Source organism: Meles meles, chromosome 19 (genome assembly GCF_922984935.1).
Source record: "Meles meles chromosome 19, mMelMel3.1 paternal haplotype, whole genome shotgun sequence".
In the NCBI taxonomy this organism is placed as follows: domain Eukaryota; kingdom Metazoa; phylum Chordata; class Mammalia; order Carnivora; family Mustelidae; genus Meles; species Meles meles.
In genome coordinates, this window is record NC_060084.1 from 45,855,199 (window position 1) to 45,879,966 (window position 24,768).

General features: G+C 41.3%; 1 protein-coding gene across 18 annotated transcripts; it reads right to left on the reverse strand.

The window, feature by feature from the left end:
- Positions 1 to 2,951: 2,951 nt before the first annotated feature.
- On the reverse strand, positions 2,952 to 24,768 carry ZNF780A (zinc finger protein 780A). Of its 18 annotated transcripts, none has more exons than XM_045988608.1 (7): positions 24,622 to 24,768; positions 24,040 to 24,285; positions 23,881 to 23,950; positions 18,886 to 18,940; positions 18,501 to 18,627; positions 16,814 to 16,912; positions 5,215 to 10,084 (listed from the first exon to the last, which is right to left on the reverse strand). In XM_045988608.1, the coding sequence occupies exons 4-7, from the start codon at positions 18,928 to 18,930 to the stop codon at positions 7,059 to 7,061; spliced, it is 3,297 nt and encodes a 1,098-aa protein (XP_045844564.1). In that variant the 5' UTR covers positions 18,931 to 18,940; positions 23,881 to 23,950; positions 24,040 to 24,285; positions 24,622 to 24,768; the 3' UTR covers positions 5,215 to 7,058. The 18 variants fall into 18 exon arrangements, with proteins under 18 accessions (XP_045844574.1, XP_045844564.1, XP_045844562.1 ...); XM_045988606.1 differs by having other exon boundaries at positions 24,566 to 24,768; XM_045988605.1 differs by having other exon boundaries at positions 24,562 to 24,768.

Genomic DNA, 24,768 nt, shown 5'->3' on the forward strand with positions numbered 1-24,768 from the left:
GTGAGGGAAGGCAGTGTCTCCAGGCTTCCAGAGTCATGGGTTTGCAGGGCTCCCCCATCCCAAGCTATTCTTTGCCCTTGTGCCTAGGAGGAAAGAAGCAAAGAGGCTCTTTGGGTGGGAGAGTCAGAGGCAGCTATGGGATAATTTTATTGCAAAGCCCAAGGTCTGTTCTTCACAGCAGGAGGTAGTAATCACATAAAGTTTTATTATAAACTTATAAAATAAATGAGATAATTACATATTATTCTTACTTGTTAGGGTTTTTTTCTTAAACATTTTTTTACAAAAAAAAAAAAAACCAACAAAACAAAACAAAAAAACAAAACTCAGCAGGAAAGAAAAATACAGGAAACAAATGAGCCAGAAACCTGGGTTCAGATCAGAAGGGATCAGGGAGATGAGAACCAGGCTGTTATTGCTGGAACAGTAACACTGTGGTGGGCCCCAGGGCTCTCTCCAGGCATCTTAGGAGAATGTCAACAAGCCCTAGAAGGAAAGACAAAGGTGGGAAGTTGGCTGTCCTCAGAGTAGCAGCAGTGCTGTTCCTCTGGTGACCACCCCGGGCAGTCAACTGGGTTGAAAATATTAGAGGCCCCGATGTCTGGAGGCCTGGTCTCCAAAGCATGGGCCCATGGGGGTCAGACAAAGGGAGGAAGTAGGAAGAGATGGCACAGAAGGGCTGTGAGTTCCACCAGAGTCCTTTCCTGGGACCATGGGGATTCATGGGACGAAGGGAAACAGGACTCTTCCCTGTTTGTCAGTCGATCAGCTTCTTCAGGAAGCCTTCCAGCCGGTCCCTGATACCTACAAACTTGTGCCCCATGTCCCTTTCTTGATGGCCAGCACATTGGGGAACAGCTGACATCTCATACTCATAATGTGTAGTCATTAATGTCCATCTTGGTCATTACCACCTTTCCATGTTGTTCGAGCACCATCTTCTCTAGCCTTGGCCCGAGAGAAAAGAACTGCAGGGGCCACACCACTGTGCGTGGAAACCCACAAGCACTGGTGTCTCACTGTTGACAACTCCGTTTTGAAAGTCAGGTCCGGGGCGCCTGGATGGCTCAGTGGGTTAAAGCCTCTGCCTTTGGCTCGGGTCGTGGTCCCAGGGTCCTGGGATCGAGCCCTGCATCGGGCTCTCTGCTCAGCGGGGAGCCTGCTTCCTCCTCTCTCTCTCTGCCTGCCTCTCTGCCTACTTGTGATCTCTGTCTGTTAAATAAAAAAATAAAATCTTAAAAAAAAGAAAGAAAGAAAGTCAGGTCCACCCTGGATGTTAAAGGTCACTGTAGAGACTCTGGTGGGTGTATATTGTTCATGTCAGGCCTCCAGGACTGCACTGTGGGTTCTGCAGAGCCCTGGAGGTAAGGGGTGCCCACCTCATCAGAAGTCTTTGAGCCGTCTTCCTACAGTGTGAGTGGAGAGCTGCACAGAGTGGCCCTCCCCACCCATCAAAGGTACTCCGCCATTTACAAGTTTTGTGTGAACATGTTTTTTATTTCTCTTGGGTACATACCCAGAAGTGGAATTGCTGGGTAATATGGGAACACTATGTTTAATCATTTAAGGAACCACTAGCCTGTTAACCCATGTAACTGCACCATTTTACACTCCCACCAGCAGTGTCTGAGAATTCCAATTTCTCTATATCTTCACCAACACCTGTTATCTCTCTCTCTCTTTTTTAAAGATTTTATTTATTTATTTTTCAGAGAGAGAGAGAGAGAGATCACAAGTAGGCAGAGAGACAGGCAGAGAGAGGGGGGAAGCAGGCTCCACGCTGAGCAGAGAGCCTGATTCCGGGGTCCATTCCAGGACCTTGAGATCATGACCTGAGCCGAAGGCAGAGGCTTAGCCCACTGAGCCACCCAGGCACTCCTATTATCTCTCTTTTTAAATTCTAGTCACCTTAATGGGTATGAAATTGTAACTCAGTGTGATTTTGATTTGCATTTCCCTGCTGGTTAATAATGTTGACCATCTTTCCAAGTGCTTTCTGACCATTTGTATATTGTCCTTGGTGAAATTGTCATTCAGAATCTCTGCCAATTTTTAATTATTTATATTTACATATTTTATATACTTTCATATATTTGTATAATTTATAAATTTATATGATTTGTGTAATTTATATAACATTTAAATATATACATATATATTTATATATAAAATATAAATAAAGGCATTTATTTATATTTTGATTTTTGAATTATAAGCATTTTTTTCTGTATCCTAGATATAAATTCTTTATCAGATATATGATTTGCAAATATTTTCTCCCATTCTGTGAGTTGTCCTTCCCTTGTTTCCAAGTTTTGGGGATTATGAATAGAGCTTCTACAAACATTACTGTACAGGTTTTGGTGTGAACATAAGTTTTCATTTCTTTAGGGTAAATACCTTGGAGTGGAATTTCTAAGTCATATGGTGTATGTTTAATCCTATGAGAAACTGCTAAGGAGGGACTTTTGAAGATTTTTTTTTTTTTTAACTTGACAGAGAGAGGGATCACAAGTAGGCAGAAGTGCAGACAGAGAGAGAGAGAGGGGAAAGCAGACTGTCCACGGAGCAGAGAGCCCCATGCGGGGCTCGATCCCAGGACCCTGAGATCTTGACCTGAGCCGAACGAAGGCAGAGGCTTAACCCACTGAGCCACCCAGGCGCCCCAGAAGGGACTTTTGAAATGGTGCAGTAAGGATCTCAGTAAATCTCCCTCAGGTTAAAAAAAAAAGCAAAAAAACATTTTACCATTTTAGAACTCTATGAACTAACTGAATTCACATTGAAGAAGCACTACTGAACTTCAATAAGAGTGGTGGAATTTGTGACATCCTACCTTGGGTCACTCTCATTCGTTCTCAACCAACACTAGAAAGTACAGAAACTGTGAGGTCTGGAAGTCATCAGAGGGGACTTACCTGATTTGAAACTCTGGAAAAGGTCTGTCCTCAGGAAATTATTAAAAACAATGGCAAGAGGTGTCACTCCGAATATCAGCATCACATCCGCCTCGGGCTATGAAACTGGTTGGGAGAACTGGAAAATAAGACAGGGACAGGGGACTTTGAAAAGTTCTGACAAGGATGCCTGGATGGTGCAATAGGGGGTTGACTCTTGGTTTCCTCTCAGGTCGTGATCCCAGCGCTGTGAGATCAGGCACTGATGTTGGGCTCCATCCTGGGAGTGGACCCTGCTTAAGAGTCTCTCTCTCTCTCTCTCCCCCTCTGCTCTTCCCCCCTTCTCTAGTATATGGACTGGAATTTTAAAAAGAATTTTTAAAAACCATCCAATGATTTTAATCAGTATACCAAACTCATGAACAAGAAGATAAACCCCAGATCTTCCTTGGAGATGCCAAATACATTGTTGCTTAACAAATACAAGTTAGATGTTATAAAAAAAATGATGCATATAGAAAAATAGCAAAATAGCAGACATAAATTGAACCATATCAGTAGACAGAAATAGGGTGAAAAAAAAAGGAAAAATACACGTCATATGAAGATTGGCCAGAAGAGAGAAGGGGTGGTCACATTAATATCAGATAAAATATGATTTTAAAAAGTTATTAGAGAAAAAGGATATCATTTAATAATAAAAGGGTAATTTCCTCATGAAAATATAACAATTATGAATATGTACATCCCTAACAACAGAACCCACAGTTATACGAAATAAGAACTGACAAAATTGAACGGAGACATAGACAATTCATTCATAGAAGTTGGAAAGTTAAACAATATACTCTCAATAATTGATATAACAATCCAGCAGAAAATCAGCAGGAATACAGAAAACTTAAATAATACTAGCAAACAATTTGACTGAGCTGATATTTATTGAACACTCTATCAAGAGAAGAATACACACTTTTTTCAAGGTAGCATGCCCTATTATTCTCTCCAGGCTAAGTAATATGCTAGACCATAAAGCATCTTTTTTTTTTTTAAAGATTTTATTTATTTATTTGACAGACAGAGATTTCAAGTAGGCAGAGAGGCAGGCAGATAGAGAGAGAGGAGGAAGCAGGCTCCCTGCTGAGCAGAGAACCTGATGCGGGACTCGATCCCAGGACCCTGGGATCATGACCTGAGCTGAAGGCAGAGGCTTTAACCCACTGAGCCACCCAGGCGCCCCTAGACCATAAAGCATCTTAATAAATTTTTTTAAAAAATGAAATCATGCTAAGTATGTTCTCTGACTACAATGGAAATAAATCAGAAATCAACAACCAAGGAAATTTGGGATCCAAAAATATTTTAATCAACACATTTCTAAATACTCTAGGAATCAAAAAAATTACGAGAAATTAGGAAGTATTTTGAACTGAAGGAGAATAAAAACAAAGCCTATCAAAATGTATGGGATGCAGTTAAGGATGTTTTTAGTGGGAAATTCATATCTTACATACATGCCTATGGTACAATAAAAGAATTAAGATCTAAAATCATTTGGAAGAATTCACCAGTGAGGCTGTTTGATCCCAAGCTTTTTTTGTTGGAAAGTACTGGAATGCTGATTCAATCTCCTTTCTAGTTCTAAGTATATTTAGATTTTCTATTTCTTCATGATTCAGTCTTATAAGGTTGTGTTTCTAGCGTTTTGTCCATTTCATTTAGGCTATCCAGTTTGCTGGCACAAATTGTTCATAGTACTCTCCTATAAACTTGGTAATATTACTTCTTTCATTTCTTTTTTAAAATATTTATTTTTTGTATTATTTTTTAATTTAAATTTTAGGTAGTTAATATACAGTGCAATATTGGTTTCTGGAGTAGAATTCGGTGGTTCATTACTTACATACAACACCCAGTGCTCATCATATATACCTATATATGTATATATACATACATACATACACACCATATCTTCTTTATCCATTCATCAGTCAATGCACACTTAGGTTCTCTCCATAGTTTGGCTATTGTTGATAATGCTATAAAATCAGGGTGCATGTATCCCTTCAAATCTGTATTTTAATTTTTGGATTTCAGATAAACAATAAGTTTTACTATTAGAATGTCCCTATTCTGGGGAGCCTGGGTGGCTCAGTGGGTTAAAGCCTCTGCCTTCAGCTCAGGTCATGATCTCAGTGTCCTGGGATCAAGCCCCACATTGGGCTCTCTGCATGGTGGGGTGCCTGCTTCCTCCTCTCTCTCTGCCTGCCTCTCTGCCTACTTGTGATCTCTATCGGTCAAATAAATACAAATTTTTTAAAATGCACGAAACAAAGGAAATTGGGCCTAGAGTTTCCATTGGGTTCAGATTACATGTTTTAAGGGAAGAATACTTTGTAGGTTATATTTATATGTCATATTGCGACAGGTCAGAAAGCATGTAAGGACAGGTCATTGCTTTGTTAGTAAAACTAAGTTTGATCATTTGGGTCAGATGACGCTAGACCTCCATTGTAAAGATCTGTGGAGAGACTGTCACCTCTTTGGAAATTTATAATCATATGTACTTAAATTCTGAAGCAAATAGAAAATTAAAAAATGAAATAGACTATTCAGGAATGAATTCCATTAAAATGCAAACATGACTGAACTTGTGGAATGTGGCTGAAGCTCCCCACCCCCATCTCCTTTGTACAGAAAACACAAAGAATAGAAGGGGGCTAAATGACACTATACAGAAACAAAAAATCTAAATACATGGCAGATAATTTTCCTGGACTTCTCAAAAAGTCAACATTATTTAAGAATATTTGCAAAAGAGGAGATGTTCTAGATCTGTGGCTCTCTTATAGAGATACCATTTTGCATACCCAAATCCCCTGGACAGCTAGAAAAAACACAGAGGTTCAGTGGGCCTGGACCTTTGTATTTTTACTAAGATCCACAGATGATTCTGATACCCAAGAAAATTTGAGTCACTGTTGTGGACTAAAAAGTAGAGTGCTAACAAAATTCAGTACAGAATCTGGAATGCATTCTACTTAAATGAACCTCTGTGGCATCTTAGAAGCTGGTGAAGAAACTGGTAAGATAGATACTGTGGAATTATGGAGAATTTCCTTAAGAGTAATTATGGTACTATTGCTCTATATGAGATTGTCTTTATGTTTGGGAGACATACTGAAGTAGTAAAGGGGAAAGTATGAGGTCAAAAACATATTTTCAATGGTACAACATAAAATACACAGAAAAAGAAATGTCAAATTGTTAACAACTACAAATCTACATAGGGGTATATGGGTGTTCATTCTTTCAACTTTTCATATGTGCAGCAATTTTCATGATAAAGTTGAATATATAAATGGATGCTTTTATTTTGATCTTTCACTAATATTCATCTTAACTTCTGGACAGGGAAATAAGTTATACATTTTCTGCATATTATAGACAAATCACTTCAAAAACTGACTATTCAACAGCTGGTTTTTCAATATCTCATTCCCTAAATCCATAGGGTTTCTTTCCAAATTTAATTTTTTTTTCAATATTAACTTTTTGATGTAACTTAAGGAATGAACTCTTAATGAAAATCCTCATATTTTTACTTAACATAAAATTTTATACAGTGCTTATTTAAAACTTAATAATTAAGGAATAGATGAGATTTTTCTAGATTATACACAATAATATAATTTTCGTGTCATCAACAATGATGCTAATGAAACATAAAAGCTGTTCCTTATGAACACAAGCATGTGCCAAGTACTCTTGTAAGGATTTTGTAAGTATTATAACACAATTATTCCCGTAATTGCACTAGTATGCACTCACCATTGTTGCCATTTACAAATGATGCACAAAGAGGACAGGCTTTTAATGTCATGCAGGTAGTGAAATGGCAGTGGTGATAAAGCACCTGCCTCAGATTGATGTTAGCTTATGTTTGTTCCAACAAGTTCTCCTTCAGTTTGAGTTTGAAGGCTTTTCTAAGTGCGTGAAATTAAAATACCTAGGAAAATATCTTTCCTGATTAGTAAACTGTGAACATGAAGGCTACTCTGTATTTCTTTACATTCAGACTTTCTCACCAGAATGTCCTCTCAACACTAAGGTGCTTGCTGTGACTGTAAATCTTTCCACATTACTCCTACTCAAAGTTTTTCACCAGTAGGAATACTGTGTTGTTGAGTGAATCTCAGTCCATGATGAAAGGCTGTCCCACATTTTATATTCATAGGACTTCTTGCCACCATGAACTCTCTGATGTTGAATAAGTTGTTCGTATCCAGTGAAGGTTTTCCCACATTCCTTATATTCATGGGACATCTGACGATTATGAATTTTCTGATGTCGAGTAAGTTGACCATTCACAGTAAAGGCTTTTCCACATTCTTTGCATTCATAGGGCTTCAGACCTGTATGAATTCTTTGATGGGCAATAAAAACTGACCTAAGTCTAAAGGCCTTCCCACATTCCTTACATTCATAAGGTTTCTCACCAGTATGAATCCTCTCATGTTGAATAAGGTTTGAGCTACAACTAAAGGTTTTTCCACACTCTTTACAGTCATAGGGTTTCATACCTGTATGAATTCTCTGATGGGCAGTAAAGACTGAACTAAGTCTGAAAGTTTTCCCATATTCCTTACATTCATAAGGTTTCTCACCAGTATGAATTCTCTGATGCACAGTAAGTTCATAATTATTGCTAAAGGCCTTTTCACATTCCTTACATTCATAGGGCTTCTCGCCAGTATGAATTTTAACATGCTGAATAAGGTTTGAGCTACGACTAAATGCCTTCCCACACTCCTTACATTCATATGGTTTCCGACCGGTATGGGTCCTCTGATGCACTCTAAGTTTACTACCACAAGTAAAACATTTCCCACATTCCTTACATTCATAGGGGTTCTCACCAGTATGAATTCTGTAATGTCCAAGAAATTGGTAATGATGTCGAAAGGCCTTTCCACATTTCTTACATTCAAAGGGTTTCTCAACAGTGTGAGTTCTCTGATGTACTCTAAGGTCTGTACCACAACTAAAGCTCTTTCCACATTCCTTACATTCATAGGGTTTCACACCTGTATGAATTTGCTGATGCTCACTAAGCTGGTATTGATGTCTGAAGCTTGTCCCACATTCCTTACATTCAAAGGGTTTCTCACCAGTATGTGTTTTCTGATGTCGAGAAAGTTGTAGGTGAAGTCTAAAAGCCTTTCCACATTCTTTACATCCATAGGGTTTCTCCCCAGTATGAATACTCTGATGTTGAACAAGATTTGAGCCACGATTAAAGGCCTTGCCACATTCCTTACATTTAAATGGTTTCTCACCAGTATGAATGTTCTGATGTCGAGTAAGCTGTGTCAGAAGACTAAAGGCCTTCCCACATTCCTTACATTCAAAGGGTTTCTCACCAGTATGCATTCTATGATGTTCAGTAAGTCGGTAATGATACCTAAAGGCCTTCCCACATTCCTTACATTTAAATGGTTTCTCACCAGTATGAATGTTCTGATGTCGAGTAAGCTGTGTCAGAAGACTAAAGGCCTTCCCACATTCCTTACATTCAAAGGGTTTCTCACCAGTATGCATTCTATGATGTTCAGTAAGTCGGTAATGATACCTAAAGGCCTTCCCACATTCCTTACATTCAAAGGGTTTCTCACTAGAATGAATTTTCTGATGCTGAATAAGATTTGAACCACGATTAAAGCCTTTCCCACACTCTTTACATTCATATGGTTTCACACCAGCATGAATACTCTGATGTTGAACAAGGTTTGACACACGATTAAAGGACTTCCCACATTCCTTACACTCAAATGGCTTCTCACCTGTATGAATATTCTCATGGCGATTAAGCTGAGTGAGAAGACTAAAGGCTTTTCCACACTTCTTACATTCAAAGGGCTTCTCACCAGTATGAAATTTCTGATGTCGAGTAAGTTGTATATGGAGTCTAAAGGCTTTCCCACATTCTTTACATTCAAAAGGTTTCTTTCCAGTATGAACACTCTGATGTTGAATAAGGTTTGAACCACGACGAAACAATTTCCCACATTCTTTACATTCATATGGTTTCATACCTGTATGAATTCGCTGATGCTCACTAAGCTGGTACTGATACTGGAAGGCTGTCCCGCATTCCTTACATTCAAAGGGTTTCTCACCAGTATGAGCTTTCTGATGTCGAGAAAGCTGTAGGTGAAGTCTAAAAGCCTTTCCACATTCCTTACACCCATATGGTTTCTCACCAGTATGAATACTCTGATGTTGAATGAGATTTGAGCCACGACTGAAGGCCTTGCCACATTCCTTACATTTAAATGGTTTCTCGCCAGTATGAGTGTTCTGATGTCGTGCAAGGTCTATCAGAAGACTGAAGGCCTTCCCACATTCTTTACATTCGAAGGGTTTCTCACCAGTATGAATCCGACAATGTTCAATAAGTTGGTAATGATATTTAAAGGCCTTCCCACATTCCTTACATTCAAAGGATTTCTCACTAGAATGAATCTTCTGATGCTGAACAAGATTTGAACCACGATTAAAGCCTTTCCCACACTCTTTACATCCATATGGTTTTGCACCTGTATGAATACTCTGATGTTGAACAAGGTTTGAGCTACGATTAAAGGACTTCCCACATTCCTTACACTCAAATGGCCTCTCGCCTGTATGAATATTCTCATGGCGAGTGAGCTGGGTGGGAAGACTAAAAGCTTTCCCACATTCCTTACATTTAAAGGGTTTCTCACCAGTATGAAATTTCTGATGTCGAGTAAGTTGGACAAGAAGTCTAAAGGCCTTCCCACATTCCTTACATTCATAGGGTTTCTCTCCAGTATGGATACTCTGATGCTGAATAAGATTTGAACCACGACTAAAGTACTTTCCACACTCCTTACATTCATATGGCTTATCTGTAGTGTGAATAGGGGAAGTACGATGAGTAGAAGTATGCATTTTTTCATAGCTTATTATCTTTTGATTGATATACCCCTCTTGATGTCCCTGTTGTTCCCTAAATCTATTTTTGCTATCTGAGTCATTTCTAAAATTGGAGGCCTTGAGGCCAAGAGTTTTACTTATTTGTTTTATACCCAGTTTAGGCAAATTTATTTCATAAATATAATTTTCTGAAGGTAACTTCTCAGCTCCATAATTTGACTCCAAATCTGAAAGAAAAAGAGAAAGGAAACACATTTTATCTTCCTGTACACACATGTACAAAACTCACTGAAGAGTATATAACTCTAAAAATATATATACATATAGAAAAAAATTTTTTGGATTATTTATTATTATTTTTATTAACATATAAATGTATTATTTGCCCCAGGGGTACAGGTCTGTGAATCGTAAGGCTTACACATTTCACAGCACTCACCATAGCACACACCCTCCCCAATGTCCATAACCCAACTACCTTCTCCCTCCCCCCCTCACCCAGCAATCCTCAGTTTGTTTTGTGAGATTAAGAGTCTCTGATGGTTTTTCTCCCTCCTGATCCCATCTTGTTTCATTTTTTCCTTCCCTACCCCCTAAACCTCTGCCCTCTCTCTCAAATTTCTCATATCAGACAGATCATATAATTGTCTTAGAAAAAAAATTGTTTAATATATAGTGAAGTATATAAAATACACTTCCAGAGTATTTGAAAAAGGATTAGGAAGAGCTCCGAAAATGCAGACAGTTTTTGTTAAATGGTGATGCTCATAATATGGGAAGGGATGAACTGTGAAATTTAGGTGTTAATCAAAATCCTTTGGTAGGCTTGTTAAAAGTATTGATATTCAAGCAACTCAGATGCAAAGAATCAGAATTTTTAGGAATAAGTCCTAAGATGCTGTATTTTTAACATCTCTATCAGATAATTCTGATGCAGATCAAAGTTCAAGGATCCACACTTAAAAACTGTTTTGAATGGTTTGTCTTTACTCTTATAATAAAATCCAAAACCCTTACCACGGATAACAAGACCACCTATGAAGCCACTGTCATCCTTTGGACCCTATCCCTACCCCACTGCCTTCTTTTAGTGCTCCGAACATTATAGTGATTTCTTCAGTACCTTCATGCTTTGGTCAGACTGTTTCATCCATCACACAAGAATCCTGTGGCATGAGTTGCTTGAAGGAGACAACAGTCTCATTTTTAAGACTCAAAAGAAATGCCTTCCTGCTGGGCCCATCTAATTATATCCCTCTCCTTTATTATCTATTCAAGAGTCTCATTCCTTGCCTTCACAATTATGTTTTAATTATACATTCACTCATTCAATAGCTCATTTCTCAGTCTGTGTATTTTCTTAGTCCTAAATCAGCCCAGGAGGAGACATAATCCTCATAGAATTCATCACTGAATAATAAGCTCATAGCACACAGTAGGTGTAAAGTAATTGGAAAAGTACTGATAAAAGAAGTAAGGCTGAGAATAAAGGTATATAATGCAAAAATGAGCCACTGGGAAAGGCTTATCATAATAATCATTCATTCAAAACTACTGAAGTTGATAAATTGAACCACTCTCATATTATTTGTTTCAAATGGGAACAAATGCACATCTAAGCCCCACTGGTCACGTATATGTCACTATGGGAAAACAAACCACAGAAAACAGGTAGAAACTTGAAGCTGGAAACTTAACCAGGTTGACCGCCTGCCGAAATATATCACAATGTTAAAGAAAATCAACAGATGCCAACACTGAGATTAACAGGTGTTTGAATTACCTAACAAAGACTTTAAAACCGGGCGCCTGAGTGGCTCAGTGGGTTAAGCCTCTGCCTTCAGCTCAGGTCATGATCTCAGGGTCCTGGGATCGAGCCCCGCATGGGGTTCTCTGCTTAGCAGGGAGCCTGCTTCCCCCTTTCTCTGCCTGCCTCTCTGCCTACTTGTGATCTCTCTCTCTCTCTGTCAAATAAATAAATAAAATCTAAAAAAAAATTAAAAAATTTTAAAAAGCCTTTAAAACCATAATTACACAAATGTTCCAACAAGCAAACACAAATACTCTTGAAACAAATGGAAAAATAGAAAATCTCAACAAAAATATAGAGGATATAGGGAGAGTTCTGAAAAGATGGTGGATTAGAAGGATCCCGGGCTCACTTCCTGCCACAGACACACCAAGATAACAGCCACATCAGTGCAACTATGAAAATGACCTGAGAATGGCAGAACAGACTTTCCACAGGTAATAGCATAGACCAGGCCACATCAAAAAGGGTAGAAGGGGTGGAGATGAAGTTGGGAACCAAACCCCCAGTGAGAATAACCACAAACAGGAGGGACACCACAAACACAAAGAAGAGGATCAGATTTCACACCAGGCACCCCAGGAATGGGGGACCCACACTGGGAAGATGAGTCCCATTACATTTGGTTTTGAAAACCAGTGGGGCTTAACTCTGGGTACTTTAAAAATCAGCAGGTTTGGTTCTGGGAGAGCCAGAGGGTGACAGGAAACTCGAGTCCCTATCCTTTTAGAGCCACTATAATAAACAACCTGCTGAGATAACAACGTAGAAGCAGCAGTTTGAAAAAGCACCTGGGGTATACATGAAGAACATTTATTTACTAATCTCAGAATGTGTGCTAGAGGGACACGGATCTTTGGGAAACTTCCCCAAGAACAAGAGCCAGCAGGAACCATTCCCTGCCCACCCCCAATCACCGCCTAGATAGTTGGAAGCTTTAGGAAACTGGTGCAAACACACCTACCCTTCTAGCGCTGCATGCCCCACCTTCGCATTTTCCTGAGGATCTGCCCCATCCAACCCACTGCACTCCAGAGAGGCTCCAGCCCCAACACACCTTCCAAGAAGCCCCAGTCGGGACAAGTGCCACTCCAAAGAGACTCCTGCTTTGTGGTCAGGGAAGGATAAGCACACACACCAGTGTACCCACAGTTCCAGCAACCAAACCTTAGAACTAGCAGTACAGAGTACCCTGCTGATCAGTGCAACTTCAGCCCTGGCAGATGGTGTAAGGGCAGGCAGTGTGACTGCCAGTCCTGCCTACAAGTGAGCAAGGGAACTTGGCCCCCTCTCAGGGGGCAAGGCAGAGAGAGTGCCTTGCAAGGTGGTGCAATTACAGTCCCAGTAGACAGGCTGAGAGCAGGCATCGAGTCTGACTGCTGACACCACCTATCTGCAAGCCCCTAGTGGCCCCCAACAGAGCCCTTAACAGCACAGAGACCAAACCTTGCCCAGAACAGGCAAAGTGAGCCATTGCCACCAATGTGCTGAAGGCAAAAGAGGCTCTGCACAACAGCAGAGCACAGGCAACCCACACAAGAGACATCCTGAAGTGCCTGTTCTGGGCACTTCACTGTGCCCAGGGCACCACAGGACCTTCTTTCTTCCTTTCTCTGTCTCCATCTCTTTCTTTCTTTCCTTCCTTCCTTCCTAAGATTCAATCAATTTATTTGACAGAGAGAGCAAGCACAAGCAGGGGGAGCAGCAGAGGGAGAAGGAGACTCCCTGCTGAGCAGTAAGCCCGATGCAAGAGTTGATCCCAGGACCCTGTATTCATGACCTGAGTCAAAGGCAGACACTTAACCCACTGAGCCACCCAAGTGCCCCTAGGTCACTATTTTCAAGATCAAGAGACTGACTTTCCTAATACACAGAAACAGAGTTATATAAAATGAGAAGACAGAGGAAAATGTCCCAAATGAAAGAATAGGACAGAATCATAGCAAAAGAGCTAAATGAAACAGAGATAAGCAATGTACCTGATAAAGAATTCAAAGTAATGATCATAAAGATACTCACTAGACTTGAGTAAAGAGTGGATGATCTTAGTGAGACCTTTGAAAACAAACAGTAAATATTAAAAAGAACCAATCAGGGGTGCCTGGGTGGCTCAGTGGGTTAAAGCCTCTGCCTTTGGCTCAGGTCATGATCCCAGGGATCTGGGATTGAGCACCACATCGGGCTCTCTGCTCAGCGGGGAGCCTGCCTCCCCCTCTCTCTGCCCGCCTCTCTGTCTACTTGTGTCTCTGTCAAATAAAATAAATAAAATCTTTTAAAAAAGAAAAATATTCAGAATGTCATGGTTTAAGTAAACAAGCCTGGACTTAGAAAAAAGAGAGATAAAACCAAACTTTAAAAAATTAAAATTAAAATAAATTTTAAGGCATGGAAGCTCTTCAGATAAAAAGGGATAAAAAAACCTAATAGTAAAAAAAAAGTAAACATAAACAAAAATGTTTTAAAAAGAAACCGATCCATAAATCAATTCATGAACTTTGAACTGGATCTTAAATTGAAACACACTCCCACAAAACCAAACAGATGAAAGTTTTAAAGAGAAATGGGAGAAATTTAACTATGAGCTGTACTGCAGATGATACTCCTGAAATAGGGTGATTTTCTTGGGTGTGACAATGATATGTTATTTAGGTTAATTAAGATAATAAAGCTAATTAGGAATAATGAAAGGTTATTAGGACCTTTCCTATTCTTAGAAGATGCAAAGCGAAATGTTTAGGTAACACGTGTCAAAACATCAGTGACTTAGACCTACAAGTGGTTCAGCAAAAAAGGTTTTAAACATTTAGATACATAAATACATAGAGCAAAGGTGGCCAAATGTTCACAACTGGCGAATCTAGTTTTCTTTCTTGTTTTTTAAAGATTTTATTCATTTACTTGAGAGAGAGAGAGAAAACAAGCTGGGGGTGCGGGCAGAGGGAGAACCAGGCTCACCACTGAGCAGGGAGCCTAACACGGGGCTTGATCCCAGGACCCTGAGATCACGACCTGAGCCAAAACGAAGAGTCAGCCACTTAACCGTCTGAGTTACCCAGGTGCCCCCCTAAAGGGTCACCTTTGAAAGGATGTAAGAAACCAACTCGTTATTTAGAAAATTAGTAAACAAAGGAAAAGAATATTTATCTTCAATTTTCTATATGATCTGTACAACTGAGTAACTGCGTAGTAAATAAGGTGAAGTTTCTTTTTACACATGCATTCCAGCTAATAAAGAATGACAGAATTTATAAATGATAATAAAGAATAAATGACAGAATATAGAAAATAATATAGAATAATATAGATAATATAATATAATATAGAATAATAAAGAAAAAATGACAGAATGACAAAACAGAATTCGAATATCCACCAATTTACAACCTCTGACAAATTAAGGGACATAGTTACTGCCTGTCAGTGGCTGCTGATATCACTAGAACAAGAAATCCAGACATCACATGTCAACGGACTTAAGAGTGTCACCATCACCTAGAGGGGAAAAAAGGTTTCCCAAAAGTTTGAATAAGGTTCTGGATCCATCTATCATTTTACAGGAAACAGGAGACAGAGGAACATGTTCCTCCATAACACCAAGATGCCATCAGCAAAATCCAGGTGGTCTGAAACTATAAGACAAATGCTCTAATTTCATCGAGAAAAAAACAGTTCAAAAAAACGAAGAGGAACCTTTAATCTAAAAGAAACTTAAAAGACTTTTTAAAATGATAGGTAGAATGAAATCAGACTGGAGGTGTTCACTCAGACAATAAAACCCTAGAGAAAACCTTTCCTGCAGGGAGGGGAAAGTTTGTGAGTGCAAAGAAACCCACAACAGGCTTCCAGAAAAGCTGGCCAAATCGTGACTCATGGCCTGGTGGTTACAAGTGCAGGTACTTTTAATCATGCAATTCTCTGTGTTACGGTTTTCGGTGTCCTTGTCATACTTAGTTTATCCCAGACCTCCCTTCCCACTATCCCTTTGTCTCTTTTGCTCGAAACTGCTTACTGCTCCCAGGCATAAAGAGACCATTTCCTGCTCAGGGCCTCTGTGTGTCCTGCTGAGACTAGAATGCTCCTGCCCAGATTTGTGGCCTGAACCCTTCCTTCACAACTCTGTGCAAGCACGCCCACTTCAAGACGTGCCCCTAACCACCCAACCCTGTCATTCTCCCCGCACTGCTCCTGTATACCTGTCTGCACAGCACCATTCCCGACAGTACTGACTTACTCATCTGCTTACTTGACTGATCCATGTCTTGCCAAGAACAGGTGAAGTCCATGAGAGCATGACTCTATCAGTCATGCTCATTTCACTGTACAGACAGTGCCAAGCACTGTCTTGGCTTGGAGTGAACCCTCAATAAATATTTGCTGAATATATGAAAACATTTTTTAGATCCTAGAAACACATATAGGAATTTAAATGCAGGGGCACCTGGTTGGCTCAGGGGGTTAAAGCCTCTGCCTTTGGCTCAGGTCATGATCCCAGGGTCCTGGGATGGAGCCCCGCATTGGGCTCTCTGCTCAGTGGGGAGGAGCCTGCTTCCTCCTCAATCTCTCTCTATCTCTCCCTGCCTCTCTGCCTACTTGTGATCTTTCTGTCAAATAAATAAATAAATAAATAAATAAATCTTAGAAATTTAAATGCAAAAGCAGAGCTAGAAAGCAGATGGATGCAAAATATATGTTAAAAGGTTACACTAGGGTGGGGGGTGGTGCCTGGGTGACTCAGTCAGTTAAGTGTCTGACTCTTGATTTCTGACTCAGGTCATGGTCTCAGGGTCGTGGGACCAAGCCCTTCGGCAGGCTCCACACTCAGTGTGGAAGTCTGGTAGGGGTTCTCCCTCTCCCTCTGCTCATGTGCGTGCGATCTCTAATAAATAAATAAATAAAATCTTTAAAAAAAAAAAAGGTCACTCCACTAAAAGGAGAGGAAATAAAAGAACAAAACTTAGAGATAATTAGCAAAAGATGGAGTTCCTCTGAGAGCCCATACTGTGTGATCTTTATTTCCTTCTCAGATCTCGGGCATTTTTATCCAACAGGCCTTGGGTCTTTGAAGGCATTTTTCCAAACCACATCTCAGGGGTATGACCCCTCTCTGACCCTCCTGATCCTCTCTGCTGGCTTGTCCTCTACTCACCTGGGTACCATCCACTTGTTTCTCTCCTCAAAACCACCCAGGGCTCTTTCTCCTGCTCCAGTAAGGTAATCATATCTGGCTTAGAAATGGAACTTTCTGCTTAAAAACAAACAAACAAAAAGAGAAATGACATGACATATGGTGTAAAAATTTATTTGTTTTTAAGATTTTATTTATTTGTCAGAGAGAGAGAGAGCACAAGAAAGGAGAGCAGCAGGCAGAGGGAGAACAGGCTCATCAGTTTCCTAATGAAGAAACCCAAGCCTGGTACTGTCTTATGCACATGGATTTTCTTACTCAGTCTACAGGTGCCACTTACCTGCATTGTGTTCTTTCAGAAAAGAATCCTGATCCTGGAAATTTCTCATTATCTTGGTGAAATACAGGTAAAGGAGGTTAGAACTGGTTGCTGTTACTTGTTATAGTCACACTGATTTGTCGACTCTCATGACAAGCTCAGTTTTTTAATGACTGAAAGTACCCACTTCCTGATAGCTCTGTTTTTGTTTTTATGGTTTAATTTGGAAGTTGCTTTATTGTGGGATTTTGTTTTATTGTTTATTTATTTATTTTTAAGATTTTATTTATTAGAGAGAGATCACAAGTAGGCAGAGAGGCAGACAGAGAGAAAGAAAGGGAAGCAGGCTCCCTGTTGAGGAGAGAGCCCGATGCAGGACTCCATCCCAGGACTCTGAGATCATGACCTGAGTCAAAGGCAGTGGCCCCACCTGGTGAGTCACCCAGGCACCCTGTTTGTTTGTTTTAGAGAGACAGTGTAAGCAGGGGGAGGAAGGGGCAGAGAGACAGAAAAAAAAATTTTAGGTTTCATGCTCAGTGTGGAGCCCGATGCAGGGCTCGATCCCAGGACACTGGGATAAGTGACCAGAGCTGAAGGTAGACACTTAACTGACTGAGCCACTGAGGCGTCCTGAAAAAAATTTTTTAAATATACAAAAAAAAACCCCCAAAAAACAAACAAAAAACCCCCCACAAAACAAACCAAACCAAAAACCTTTGGTTGAGATCTGGTTAAATCTGTAGTAATATTTTTTTAGAGGGGGCAGGGGAGAAGGAGAAAGAAAATCTCAAGCACACTTCTCACCCAGTGTGGAGCCCGACACAGGGCTCAATCTCATGACCCTGAGATCATGACCTGAGCTGAAACTAAGAATCAGATGCTTAAGAAATTGAGCCACCCGGGCGACCCAAAATTTGTAAAAACAGACAGGCTTGTTTTCAACCTGACAAATTCCAAACGATTTCCTCTGGGAACAAGAAGGAACTCAGCTATTTCTTAAAAGATGGCCCTGAAACTCAAAGTGAAGCAAGCTGATGTTCCAGAGAAGAGACATTAATACTTTATTAAATTATTAATTGTTTTCAATTACAAAATTAATTATTAAAATTTAAATTATTAATTACAACTGTTCAATACTGATTTTATTGTAATATTAGTTAAAAGATTTTTATTTATTTATTTGAGAGAGAGACAGAGAGAGCAAGCAAGGGCACTGGGCAGGGTCGGGGGAGAGAGAAGCAGGCTCCCCAATGAGCCGGGAGCCCAGTGCGGGGCTGGATCCCAGGATCCCGGGATCGTGACCTGAGCTGAAGGCAGACGCTTAACCAAGGCATCCCTTTATTGTAATACTCATCTTTAGAATGAACTACTACTGGGGGCCAGTCTTACCCAGGGAGACCAGGTTGCTGTAGGTCTCCAACATCACGTCCCTGTATAAGGCCTTCTGAGCAGGGTCCAGACACTCCCACTCCTCTTGGGAGAAGCTGATGGCCACGTCCCCAAATGACAGAGATCCCTGAAACCACACACACATGCATTACCGTGAAACTGAAGGAAATTACCGCAGGGTGAGGAGAGAGGAGGCGAAGAACCGCCATGCAGGACAGGGGCAATACGCCGCTTCCCAGCGTGCCTGCCGGTTCCTGAAGCACCTTGCAGCTGCACAGCACACTTGCTGGGTGCTGTGGGATGACCTACTGGTACCCGCATGGCAGGGAATGTCTTAAAAAAAAGGTGAAGTCATTATATTTCGGAAGAAGAAATATTAACTTACATAGGCCATGTTTTTAGGATGACAAAATTGGTCCATCTTCCTCATGCTTCCCCTCCTAGAGAGAAAGAGAAAAAACAAAGAAGGGCTCAAGCCAAGCTTTGCCTTGGTGCTCTCTAAGTGACTCATATTAATACAACAATTTTTTCTTCCATGTTTATGTCTCAACTACTCCCTAAAATTCCTCTTTTATCCCTCTCTGCTTCACACAATCTCCCCTTCCCTCCCATGCCCCATACAAACTGGCATCAAACATGAGGAGTCTGGACGAAATCAAGCTCTCCCCAGCTCCGGGGAACATGCTGTCCTCCGAAATATCTTAGCATGAGGGATCCTCCAATCTTGGGACGCATGACTAGGCCTACAACTGGGCCCCCCATCCTGCTCTGTGCAGATCCTCCCCCCGCCCCCGTCCCACCTTTCAGGGCTGAGAATGGGTCGCATCATGCACATTAGAACCTCTTTGTGAACTCAGAATTGGGAGAAGTGGGGCAAGGCATGAAAACTGGGGAGGACGTAGATGGAATTACTCAGGCATAGTTTGGCTTGCTAAGTCCACCAAAGCCAGCCGGTTACATAGGGCAGGGCATCCTCATAACAGAATACTAAGTAGTCATTACAGGCTCAAGATACATGGTCAGCAGAAAACTCGTGTCACAAAACAGGATGCAGAATGATTACATCTATAAAACATGTGTATATACGTAAAGACTAACAGACATTGACAGAAAAAAATTCTGGAAAATTATATATTTTACCTTAACAGTTCTGGTCACTGTATTGTGGCCCCAATTCTCTACTTTTTGCTTAAGAGTGCTTCACAAGGGTAACTATGGTGCATTGGTAACTTGGAATGTATAGTTATATTCATTAACACATACATATATGTATGTGTACACTTATATGTATTTTTTCCTATGAGGAAGCTGTTCTCTAAGTCAGACGAAAGACAAACTTTTACTTAAACAAATTCCCTATGAACTTGGAAAAACTCGGGATATTCTAATAAACTCTTGTTTTTACTTAACAGGTTTGTTTCCTTTATTTCCCAATTCTTTTTTTTTTTTTTTAAGGATTTTATTTATTTGACAGATGGAGATCACAAGTAGGCAGAGAAGCAGGCAGAGAGACGGGGTGGGGTGGGGGAGAGCAGACTCCCTGCTGAGCAGAGAGCCCAATGCGGGGCTCGATCCCAGAACCCTGGGATCATGACCTGAGCCAAAGGCAAAGGCTTTAACCCATTAAGCCACCCAGGCGCCCCTATTTCCCAATTCTTTTTTTTTTTTTTTAAGATTTTATTTATTCTTTTGACAGATAGAGATCACAAGTAGGCAGAGAGGCAGGCAGAGAGGAGGAAGCAGGCTCCTGGCCAAGCAGAGGGATCAAGCCTCGCATCAGGATCCCCGCTCAGCAGGAGGCCTGCTTCTCCTTTTCCCAATCTCCCTGCTTGTGTTCCCTCTTTTGCTGTGTCTCTCTCTGTCAAATAAATAAACAAAATCTTTTTTTTTAAAGTTTAAATAATAATAAAACTATTATTTCGGCTACGATATTCCCCACACAGCCACTGTATCCTCTTCTACTATTAATCATTTTGCATTTAACAGATTTAGAATTTCTAAGTAAAGTACAAATTTTCCAACAGTTTCTTTAACTCTATAGAAATTCCATGGGCTTTTAATTTGGTCAAAGCATGGTGACGCTATAGCCCAAAAGAGGTGTCTTTCCTGTAAACGCTCAAAGTACACGAGATGACTTCTTCTGATTGGACTCTGTCATCCTCTGCTCTAGTTATTCTTGTTCAGACTTCACCTTCTGTGCTGGAGAAATAAGAAACCTAAAAGAATACTAAGAGAATTCAATGGAAATGCATAATGACACATGTATCAACTGAGGATAAAGATTACATGTTTTTGTTTTTGTTTTTTTTAACATTTTATTTATTTATTTGACAGAGATCACAGGTAGGCAGAGAAGCAGGCAGAGAGAGAGGAGGAAGCAGGCTCCCCGCTGAGCAGAGAGCCCGATGTGGGGCTCGATCCCAGGATCCTGGGATCATGACCCGAGCCGAAGGCGGAGGCTTTAATCCACTGAGCCACCCAGGCGCCCCAAGATTACATTTGTTAAAGAAACTTAACTCCACGGTTTCCCTTTCCCTTGAGTAAGTCATACAACAAAATACAGTGTAAGGCCTATTCTTTTTTAGAATGCTAACCAAAAATATTCAGGGCTTACCCTGGAGAAGGCAATTCTTAAAGAATCACATTAGCAAAGAGGGTCCTCATAAAGACAAGGAGAAAAGGAGGCTTCCAGGCCAGAAGCCTCAGAGAAAAGCAATGGTATTTTGCCCTCTCTCATAGGCCCAGAAATGAATGAAAACAATGGCTTGATTTGTTTTTTGAACTGATTCTGATTCTATTCTATGGAAACAAAACGCTCGTATTCACACAAAAAAATAATTGGAAAAATATAAACAAAGGCATAGATAATGACTACCTCTAGAGGGTGGTATTGTAATTTTAACTTTCTTCTTAAGTTCCTTAAAAATAAGTTTTGCACTATCCCATCATCAAAAATAGACAATAAAGGGGCGTGTGGGTGGCTCAGTCAATTAAGTATCCAACTCTTGATTATGGCTTAAGTCATGATCTCAGAGTTGTGAGATTGAGCCCTGAATGCGGCTCCACACTGAGCATGAAGCCTAAGATTTTTCTCTCTCTCTCTGCCCCTCCCTCCCCCTGCTCAAGCTGTCTCTTTAAAACAAACAAACAAAACCCAAAACAAACAAACAAAGCCCCACAGTAAAGCTACTTCCAAATTAAACCATAAAAACAAAAACAGAGCTATCAGGAAGTAGGTACTTTCAATCATTAAAGAACCAAGCTTGTCCTGAGAGTCGACAAATCAATGTGACTATAACAAGTAACAGCAACCAGTTCTAACCTCCTTTACCTGTATCTCACCAAGATAATTAGAAATTTCCATGATCAAGATTCTTTTCTGGGGGCACCTGGGTGGCTCAGTGGGTTAAGTCTCCGCCTTCAGCTCAGGTCATGATCTCAGGGTCCTGGGATCCAGCACCACACTGGGCTCTCTGCTCAGCAGGGAGTCTGCTTCCCTATCTCTCTGCCTGCCTCTCTGCCTACTTGTGCTCTCTATCTGTCAAATAAATTTAAAAAAAATCTTTAAAAAAAAAGATTCTTTTCTGAAAGAACACAATGCAGGTAAGTGGCACCTGCAGACTGAGTAAGAAAATCCATGTGCATATACACAGTACCAGGCTTGGTTTTCTTAAGAAATTGATGAAAACATCATTTTGGAGAGAATCCTTACAGAATGCCCTCGCTTAGTAAATGGACTCATATACATCTTCTTGAGTATTACTGTCCCTAACATGAATACTGCTTAACACGAGAGCAAATGTTTTCTCTTTTCATGATTATTTATGAATGTAATTTTCCTAAGTGCATAATACTCCATCACGAGTCTAGTGTGATTTGCTTAACTACTCAGTTTGTACAAGATCATTTTAAATAGCACTCCAGGGTTTCTCATCCTCAGCATTAATGCCATATTAAACCAGGAAAAGTCTTTGTTTCGGGGGTGGGGCAGGGAGGAAGGTGGGGAGGGCTCTCCTGTGCACTGTAGAATGTTAGTAGCATCTCTGTCCTCTACTTATTTGATCCAACTATCACTGGCCTCCAGTGTGGGAACCAAAGCTGCCTCTAAATATCTCCCGGAGGGCAAAATCACCCCCTGTTAGGAACTACTGATCTACACCGATGAGTCCAAGCCTTTTAGGTCATTCATGCTTCGAATAATCTCATGAAACTATACACTTCCCCCACCAAATCCACCATAACACTTTCGTATACTATTTCAAGGGATTTGTCATCCCCTGAGACCATAAATGGAATCACAGCAACTCAGGTTAAGCACTTTCATTCTTTTTTTTCTTGAGAGAGAGAGAGACAGAAGGGGAGGGAGGGGCAGAGGGAGAGCAAGAAAATCTTAAGCAGGTTCAATGCCCAGCATGGAGCCCCACACAGGGCTTGATCCCACAACTCTGAGACCATAACCTGAGCCGAAATCAGGAGTCAGATGCTTAACCAACTGAGCCACACTGGTGCCCCAAGAATTTTTATATCGCCTGAGCATCTCACTCCTTGTCTTAACATGCAGGCAGCAATCATGGATCACATATTCCTAAGGCCCCCGTTGTACAGAAATTGAGAAAAATGAGCAAAAACACACACTGACAACAGCTAAAACGTTACCAAGCACTTACTGTAAGCCTGGCACTGCTCTAAGGGGCTTTATACATATTAACTCATCTAACATTACAAACCTGAGACAGCCAGAAAGAGCCAATATTCCAACCCAGATACTCTGGGTCCACAGCCCCTACTCTCAACCACACAGTATCGCTTCTCACCGCCCACACAAAAGGACACCCAACACACAACTCGAGCTGCCAAACTTCAAACAGATGTAGCCAATGATACAAATTTCAACTGATGGAACTCCCTGGAAAAATCCTGGCTCTTACCGTTACCGACTTCTGGGGCTAGCACTTTCCCTTTTCTGAAAGCCTCAGACTGACTGAACTCAGCTAACCATCTCCATTCTTCCCTTGCTTCGAAAAGCAGGCCCCGACAGAGCAAAAGATATCCAATGTGTGACTCTACCTGAACACTAATTTCCTTCTTACCAAATCAGAGTCTAAAATAAAGGTTTAGCATTAATCGCTGGAGGTTTATTTCCGTGTCATCTTAGAAAAACGGAGTGCTCAAGAAGATGTGAACACATTTGCCAAACTGTTTTTGGTATATATCAAATTATTTACCAAGTGAATATTAAGTGAAGAGGAGAGAGGCAATGGGGGGCCAAATGGTGGGGTATCAATTTGCACGTCTCCCTACATTTCCTGAAAATTTACTGGAACCTCTATATTCTAAGAACAAAAACGCCTTTCTTATGCAAAACAAAGCAGGAACTCACCCTTCACTTTAGACGTGCAGCAATAATACTACTCTCATCCTTCCCGGGGTCCTTATGGATAATGGTACGACTGGGGAAGAAGGCGAGCATGTGACCCCAGGCTTTTCTTGGACGGCAGACTAAATTTGAAAGCACCCTCCAGGGTCACACCTCCCTTACTTCGCACAAAATGGGATAGGAGTAAAACCAATCGGTCCCCGAGTTGGAAGCTGGTTCCTGGGGACAGTACTCTGAAAATGCGGTGGTTCTGAACATGGAGCTGCCCCCGTGCGGGACGTAGACAGGCACTTGCAGCTTTAAAACTCCTATCCCAAGTCCAGGCCTGGGCTTTCAGGGGGAAACTTTCATTCTAGGGACAGTATCCGACCTCCCTACTCGGGCCATTGGTAGGCTGCAGCCACGAGCCTGGGAGGGGAGAACACGGCGGAAGCGGAGGGCCATTGGTCCCAGTGACACACACACGCACAAAGCCACAGCAAAGCACCCTCAGTGTCCCCACGCCCCCTCTCCCGTCACCACAGCACCTCAGTACCAAGGAGCGCTCTCACGCAGCACACCTCCCCCCCGCCACGTCCGCCTCTCACGGTCGCACAAGCCCCCTCCTCGCTGCGCGCGCACGCTCAGGCGAGGCTCCTTCGGGTGCCTGTCAGCGCCCTATCTTGAGCGCCTCTATCTGCCCACCCACACTGGCGGATCCCTCCGGCTGGGGTCCTGCTCAGCAGAGGCCTCTCTCTAGCCGACCCCAACTCCTTCCTCGACCTGACGGCCTCGCCCCACCACGACGACGAAGACCCTGGGATGGCCGGAAGTGGTCGCTGACTCCCCGTGGTGGCAACTGGGAAATGCAGTCCCAAAGTGGAAACGCCTCCGAAACCCCCCGTTCTGCGG

Coding starts and splice junctions, on each gene's coding strand:
- ZNF780A (XM_045988615.1), bottom strand. CDS start 18,930: ATGAGGAAGATGGACCAATTTTGTCATCCTAAAAACATGGCCTAT. Junction 16,913..18,500: donor CAGCAACCTGGTCTCCCTGG/GTAAGACTGGCC, acceptor TTTGTTTTTAAG/CAGAAAGTTCCATTTCTAAG. Junction 10,085..16,813: donor AACAAGTGGATGGTACCCAG/GTGAGTAGAGGA, acceptor TTTTTCTTTCAG/ATTTGGAGTCAAATTATGGA.